Raw genomic sequence first — 7,049 nt, 5'->3', positions numbered from 1 at the left:
GTCTCAGCCATGGGGCTTTCCAATCCCCGTGGCCACACTCCCAAATTTCCCCCTTCTTTATTGATATCAACCATTTTCTCGACACGAATTACCACTCCATATATAACAAGGTGTCATGGGATGGGAATGAGTTGGGCATCAGGATGGAATGGGGATGGGGGTGGGAATGGGGACTGGGATTGCATCACTTTCAGCCCTTAATTGCACACGGTGACGCCGGAGCCGTTACAGAGAGCGGGATCTCCGTGGGGGGGGGGGAAGCTGCAAGGACCCCCCCACACACACAGACGCCTAGCACCGTGCCACCCCCCTCGCCACCCCTCCCAGTTCCATTAAAAAAATAAAAAAATAACACTCGGGGGGATGGGGGAGGAGGGGGCACCCCCTCCGGTCCCCCTTGGTTTGTGGTGGGATGGGGATAGTCGCAGCGGGTGCCGCCCCTTCCCCCCCCCCCATTATTTCTCCCCCCGCCCAGACATCGGCCTCGCAGTATCGGTCAGCCTCGGCCCCCCCGCTGGGCGGCCACGGGACCGGGGGACGGGGCTGAGGCTGGGACCTTCCTGTTCCCGGTCCCCCTCCTCTCCTCTCCCCCCTGTCCCCCCCCCGCCGCCTCCTCGCCTCCCGCGACGGTGCCCCGAAACCGCTGGAAACCGCCCCAAAACCAGCCGAGGCCCCCCCCCCCCGGCACCCGCTCTTTTCCCGAGTCCCGAAAGCCGACCCGGAGGTGAGTGATGGGGGGAGGAGGGGATTCGTTTGGCGGGTGGAGATTTTTGGGGGATGCCCCCCCCTCGCTCTTCAGTGCAGGGGAAGGGAGAGCCCCGTTTTGCGCGGGGGGGGCGGGGGCTGGGGAGGCGCTGGGAGGGGTGGCGGGTGATGGGGGATGTGATGTGGGTTTCCTTTGTGCCTCACGGCCGGTTCCCCCCCCCAAAAGAAAAAAAAAAAAAAAAACGTGGTGGAAACTGAGGCACGGAGCGGGGCGGGGGGGACTGTCCTTGTGTCCCCCCCCCCACGGGGGTGGAACCAGCAGGAGTCCCGGCCTCCATCCGCGGGCATTTGGGGGGGGGGGGGGGCGGGCCCGGTTTGTGGCTTGGGATTTGTTCGGGGGGGGGGGGGGGGGCACTGATGCCCCGTGCCTCCATTTCCCCCTTGCTGTGTGCCAGCGCGGCTGCTTCGACCCCTCGCCCCCCCCCCCCCCGCTGCACCCGCGCCCCCCGAGTGCTGGGGGGGGGGCTGGATGAGGACCCCCTGGGTGCTCAGGGAGTGCACTGGGAGCCTATGGGGATGGACTGGGCAGTGCTGGGGTGCACTGGAAAGCTGTGGAGGGGGTACTGGGAAGCAGGGGGGGTGCACTGGGAACCTCTGGGGATGAACTGTGAGATGTTGGGGTGCACTGGGAAGCTCGGGGGGGTGTACTGCGTAAGCTGGGGAGGATGAACTGGTTGGTGTTGGGATGCATTGGGAAGCTGGGGGTACTACACTGGGAACCTTGGGGGCTCCACTGGTCAGTTTCGGAGGGTGCACTGGGAACCTTCTGGGTGCTTTCGAGTGCACTGAGCACATACCGGGGGGCACTGGGAACCTCTGGGAGTGCACTGGGCAAACTGGGGAGCACTGGGTGGTTTTCGGGTGCACGGAGCAGTATTGGTGCACATTGATTATTTTCGAGGCACACTGGGAACCTCGGGGTGCACTGTGTGGTATTGGGGTGCACTGGAATGGATTGGCCATTTTTGGGGTGTATTGGAAACACATGGGGTGCACTGGGGGGGCCTTGAGGTGCGCCGGATGCTTTAGGAGGGTGCTTGGGTCAGTTTTAGGGTGCACTCTGCAGCCCGGAGGACATGCTGGGAATGCTTGGGATGCACTGGGCAAACTGGGGGATGCATTGGAAGCCTTTGTGGGTGCACTGGGGAAACTGGGAACCTTTGTGCGTGCAATGGGCAAACTGGAAGCTACACTGGGCAAACTGGGGGCCTCCCTGGGAACCTTTGTGGGTGCACCAGGCAATCTGAGAACTGCACTGGGGACCTTTGTGGGTACACTGGGTCAACTGGGGACCACACCAGGAACCTCTGGGGGCTGCACTGCAAACCTTAGGGGCTTTACTGGGGAAACTGGGAACCTTTAGGGTTGCACTGGGCAAACTGGGGGCTGCACCGTGCAACCCGGCCCCCCCCCCCCCCCCCCCCCCCCGGGGGCTGCTCCGTTCCCCCCGGCCGCGCCCCCCGGGCTCCCGTTACCGGCCGCGGGCCCCCGCGGGGCTGCTTCTCCCCTCCCCTCCGCTCCCCGCCGCCCCCTCCCCGTCCCCGAGGGGGGGGGTCGGGGCCTCCCCCGCCCCCCGCTCCCCCGGCGCCGGCGCGGAGCCGCCGCCACCTCCTCGGGCCGGGCGGAAGCGGCGGCGGCGGCGGGGCCCGGTAAGCCCGGCGAGGGGGGGGCGGGGGAAGGGAACCGGGGAGTGGGGGGGGGGGAGGCGCGGGGGGAGCGCCGTGCCCGAGCCCCCCCCGCCCCGGTTGGTTCCCCCTCCCCCCGTACCAAGATGGCCCCGGCCGCCGCCCGCAGCGCCGCCCCCCCACCGCCACCCCCCCCCGGCCGCATCCTGCGGGGGCTGGGGACGGGGTTGGGGGCCGGTCCGTGCCCCCCCTCCTCGGTCCGTGACACCCCCCCCCCACGGGATCCGTTGTCCCCCCCCCCGGCATCCGGTTCCTCCTCCCAGGATCCTTTCCCCCCCCCACAAAATCTGCACCCCCAATCCTTTCCTCCCCCCAAAATCTCCCCCCTCAACCCTTCCACAATCTCCCCCCTCCATCTGCCCCCCCCAATCTCCCCCTCTTATTTCCTCCCCAAATCACCCCCCGATCCCCCATCTGCCCTCCCCAATCATTTCCCCCCCAAAAATTCTGCCCCTCCCCACTTGTGCCTCCCCCCCCCACCTTCGAGTCTGTGCTGCCCCCCCCAAGTGTCACCACCCGTGTCGTCCCCCCCCCAGATCTCCGCAGCTGTCTCCTGGGCCAAGCGCGGAGCCACTGACGTCCCCGGAGACGAGGTGAGGAGGGGGCCGGGGACATGGGGGGGGAGGGACACAAAGGGGTGGGGGGGGAATGGGAGGATGCAGGGGACATGATGGGACCGGGGGGGGCACAAGGGACACGAGGGGGCACAAGGGGATTTGCAACATGGAAGGGTTTGGGGTGGCACACAGGGGATTTTTGGATGGCACGAGGGGATTTGGGGTGATACAAGGGGATTTGGAGTGGCACGAACAGGTTTTCGGGTGGCACAAGGGGATTTTTGGGTGGCTTGAAGGGATTTTGGGTGGCTCGAGGGGATTTGGGGCAGCACAAAGGGAATTACATCGGTACAAAGGGATTTGAGGTGGCACAAGAGGATTTGGGGTGAAATAAGGGCATTTGGGGTGACTGAAGAGGATCTGGGGTGCCACAAGGGAATTTGGGGTGGCACGAAGGGTCCTGGGGGGGGGCCACGAAGGGCCCCTAGCCCCCCAACAGCAGCTGTAACCCCCCAAGGGCCGGGCACCTGCATGCAGCCACTGGTGCTTGCAGGCAGCATGGGGTGGGGGGCATAAGGGAGGGTTTGGGGTGGGGGTCCCATGCTCAGCCGAGGGCCTGGCGCCCCCCCAGACCCCCCCCAGCCACCCCCATGGAGCAGGACGAGCCCTGTGTGGTGGAGCTCCACGACTCGGACGAGGCGGGCATGGTGCGGAGGGTCTACATCGGTGAGGAGGGGAGCGCAGAGCCCCGGGGGGCTGGAAAAGAGCCCCGGGGGAGGGGTGGAAAGGAGCCCTGGGGGGTGGGGAGGTTCCCAGCCCCCTCCCCAGCCTCTTTGTGGCCTACAGCTGATGATGGCATCGTGAGCGACTGCGAGGACGAGGTGCTGCCACACGAGATTATCCAGACCGTCATCCCCCACAGCCCCCTGGCCTCCAAGGGCAAGAGGCGGGGGGCGGCGGGGGGCCGGGGGGCGGGCGCCGGCTCAGCAGCGGGGGGCTATGGCGAGGAGGAGCAGGAGGGCAGCGGGGGGCGGCTGCGGGGGGGCCGGCAGCGCCCTTTTATCTGCAACGAGTGCGGGAAGAGCTTCAGCCACTGGTCCAAGCTGCTGCGGCACCAGCGGACTCACACCGGGGAGCGGCCGAGCACGTGCGGGGAGTGCGGGAAGAGCTTCAGCCAGAACTCGCACCTGGTGCAGCACCGCCGCACGCACACCGGGGAGAAGCCGTACCGCTGCGGGGACTGCGGGAAGAGCTTCAGCTGGAGCTCCAACCTGATCCAGCACCAGCGCATCCACACCGGGGAGAAGCCCTACACCTGCGGGCAGTGCGGGAAGAGCTTCACGCAGAGCAAGAACCTCATCAAGCACCAGCGCACCCACTCGGGTGCCCGGCCCCACCGCTGTGGGCAGTGCGGCCGCGGCTTCGCCCAGAGCACCAACCTGCTGAAGCACCAGCGGGTGCACGCTGCCCGCAGCCAGCCCCCAGCCTGCCCCGAGTGCGGGCAGAGCTGCCGCGATGGCGCCGAGCTGGAGCGGCACCGGGTGCAGGCGCACGGCCACGAGCCCTACATCTGCGTGGAGTGTGGGGAGAGCTTCGCCAAGAGCGCCACGCTCAACCGCCACAAGCGCGTGCACAAGCCGCTCTTCGTGCACTGAGCCAGGGCGCGGGCGGGCGGACAGAAGGATGGACGGCGCTGCCTGTGCTGCGGGGCTCGGGCCCTCGATGCCCTCGGCGAAGGGCTGGGGCCCACAGTTGTACATAGCGTGGGGCCAGGGGGAGGCAAGGGCAGAAGCCTCCAGCGGGGCAAGGGGCCAGGGCCCAGCTGAAGAATAAAGTACTTTTGTTGGGGGGAAGGCGGCTGAGTTTTGTTGGGCTGGGGGGGCTCTGCTGCATCCTCAGCCCTGTGTAGGAGAGGCGGAGGGGCTGGGGCAGTTCCTCGGTTGCTTTTGGGGGCGCTCCCCCCAGCCCCGTGGTTCAAGAAGTACCAGGCAGCACTGGGGGTGTCCCCACATCTCAATTTATTCCACGCGATTGGCAGCAAGGGGCTGCCTACAAAAAGGGGAAGGGTCAGGACAGTGGTGAGGCAAGGAGCATGGGGAGGGGACACTCTGCAGTCCACACCCCTGGCCCAGCAGCGATGCAGAGGAAGGCAGCCCCCCAAGGCTGAAGGCTACGCCTTGGTGGTGGCACCCTGTGCTGCCCCCAGGGCTGTGAGCTGCTGGATCTTCTGGTTCATCATCTCCACCACAGCTGGGGGAAGAGAAGGCAGTGGGGCGGTGAGGGGGCTGTCAGGGGAACCCAAGATGGTGAGTTGTGGCGGTGCTGGCCCTTACCCTGCTTCATGGCATGCTTCTCCTGCAGTGCCGGCTGGATCTTCTCCATCTGCTTGGTCAGGAAGTCGATCTTCCGCTTGAAAAAGTCTCGGGCATCATCTGCTGTCTGAGCGAATAAAGGGAAACAGCGGCCTCGAGGCGCTGAGATCCTGCACGCCGCAGCCGGAGGCAGCCCTGTTCATCACCTGCCACCTTTTGGCGGCTACTCCGGGGCCAAGCCCGCGCTCCATGCCCACCAGTGCAGCCCCCGGGGGCGTGCAAAGGTGCTGAGCACCCCGCTGGGAGCCCCGTTCCACTCCCAGGGCTCAGAATTCAGCCTGCTTGCGCCACGGGCAAGCAGCTGACCCAATGGCCGTTGGTGAAAACAGGCACAGGAGCAGTTCCCCAATTGCCAAACCGCCCCATGGCACTCCCAGCACCCGCCCCTCACCTTCTCCACGTAGTAGCCGGTTCCAACGTCGATCAGGACGCGCTCGACATCCGAGAGCTTCCCAGGGACGTACATCTGGTGGGGGCAGTCAGGGAAAGCAGGGTAACCAGGACGGTTACACACCTCCCGGAGCAAAGCCACGAGCCGGGGCGCCAGCAGCACTGCACCATGCTGCCAGCGCAGGTTTATGCTGGATCAACGGCATCGAAGGATGGAACCGACAGCCCTAAAGGCCCCCGGGGTGTTAACGGTGTGGGGTCAGCAAAGGATACAGAGCTGGTGAGCGGCACCAGCAGGTCCTTCCCTGTGGGAGAGCAAGCAGAGACGTGTGAGCAGCAGGGCAAGGGGAGCCCCCAAGGACAGAGGTCGCTGCCTCTGTGCCCCAAGTGATTTTGAGCGAGACACAGAGCCGGCAAGGCCAGGAGGGAGGAAATCGGCCCCTCGGGGTCCCACTCACCTTCGTTGCTTTTGTTGAGGACGTTGAGGCAGTCCTTGGCTTCCACATACTTGGTCTGCACCACCTTGAGCTGGGCAATGGAGGACGAGAGGAACTCCACCTCCTGGGGAGAGAGCGCGCGGCCCAGCCGCGGGAGGGACGGCTGGAGGGGACCCCATGGGCGGAGGGGACCCTCGTGGAGCTGTGTCCGCAGGGATCCTTCTGGAGCTGGTTCTTGGGAACGGCCCCAACCCAGCCACGGGACAGCAGGGGGCGAGCCCTGGTGCCCAAGAGGGATGGGCGCAGGGGGAGCAGGAGGGGAACGGCCTCGTCCCCACACACGGCCCCCACGCAGCCTGGCCCCACACCCCGCCCCCTCTCACCCCTTGTGCCCCCCGGATTCCCCCAGGCCCCCACAGCCCCCCCCGGGCCCCTTTTTGCCCCCCAAAGCCGCCCCCCCGGGCCCCACCTGGTCGAGCTGCCCCTTGAGCACCTCCAGTTGCGGCAGGCTCAGCTCCGCCACGTTCACGGCCTGCGCCATCTTGGGCCCGGCCGTGCCCCCCCCTCTCGCCCCGCAGCGCCCCCCGGCGGCCGGAGGACCCCCGGGACCCCAAATTTCGGGGACCCGCAAAGGCAGCAGGAGCCAGGGGGTAGCGGGGGGGGCTGTGCCCACTCCCAGAAAGAGGGGAAGCCCAGGGGGCAGCACCCCATCGCCCCCCCCCCCCAAAGGCAAAAAGCTGCAGCCCCCCAGGAGGGGAGGCTCCTCTGAGCCATGGGGGGGGGGACACCAAGCAGCCCCCCCCCCGCAGGTGTTTGAGGGAAGCCCGGGGGGCAGGGGACCCC

The 7,049-nt window shown here is 66.9% G+C and overlaps 2 protein-coding genes across 2 annotated transcripts; one reads left to right on the top strand and one right to left on the bottom strand.

Annotated features, from left to right (window-relative positions):
• The first annotated feature begins 2,230 nt into the window (after positions 1–2,230).
• Positions 2,231–4,860, top strand: LOC137849292 (zinc finger protein 629-like). The gene is made up of 4 exons (XM_068668814.1): positions 2,231–2,414; positions 2,987–3,043; positions 3,639–3,733; positions 3,854–4,860. Exons 3-4 carry the CDS (start codon positions 3,658–3,660, stop codon positions 4,660–4,662), a joined length of 885 nt encoding a protein of 294 aa, XP_068524915.1. The 5' UTR covers positions 2,231–2,414; positions 2,987–3,043; positions 3,639–3,657; the 3' UTR covers positions 4,663–4,860.
• Positions 4,861–5,002: 142 nt separating this feature from the next.
• On the bottom strand, positions 5,003–6,831 carry PFDN5 (prefoldin subunit 5). Its single transcript, XM_068668815.1, has 6 exons — positions 6,676–6,831; positions 6,228–6,330; positions 6,043–6,074; positions 5,771–5,845; positions 5,341–5,446; positions 5,003–5,257 (listed from the first exon to the last, which is right to left on the bottom strand). The coding sequence occupies exons 1-6, from the start codon at positions 6,745–6,747 to the stop codon at positions 5,178–5,180; spliced, it is 468 nt and encodes a 155-aa protein (XP_068524916.1). The 5' UTR covers positions 6,748–6,831; the 3' UTR covers positions 5,003–5,177.
• Positions 6,832–7,049: the final 218 nt, after the last annotated feature.

The sequence above is a fragment of the Anas acuta genome, unplaced genomic scaffold (assembly GCF_963932015.1).
Source record: "Anas acuta unplaced genomic scaffold, bAnaAcu1.1 SCAFFOLD_268, whole genome shotgun sequence".
Lineage (NCBI taxonomy): Eukaryota > Metazoa > Chordata > Aves > Anseriformes > Anatidae > Anas > Anas acuta.
Note: the sequence above shows the minus strand (reverse complement) of the source record. Positions and strands in the feature narration are given on the sequence as shown.

Coding starts and splice junctions, on each gene's coding strand:
- PFDN5 (XM_068668815.1), bottom strand. CDS start 6,747: ATGGCGCAGGCCGTGAACGTGGCGGAGCTGAGCCTGCCGCAACTGGAG. Junction 6,331..6,675: donor TCAAGGGGCAGCTCGACCAG/GTGGGGCCCGGG, acceptor CTCTCTCCCCAG/GAGGTGGAGTTCCTCTCGTC. Junction 5,258..5,340: donor GAAGCATGCCATGAAGCAGG/GTAAGGGCCAGC, acceptor CTCTTCCCCCAG/CTGTGGTGGAGATGATGAAC.
- LOC137849292 (XM_068668814.1), top strand. CDS start 3,658: ATGGAGCAGGACGAGCCCTGTGTGGTGGAGCTCCACGACTCGGACGAG. Junction 3,734..3,853: donor GGTGCGGAGGGTCTACATCG/GTGAGGAGGGGA, acceptor TGTGGCCTACAG/CTGATGATGGCATCGTGAGC.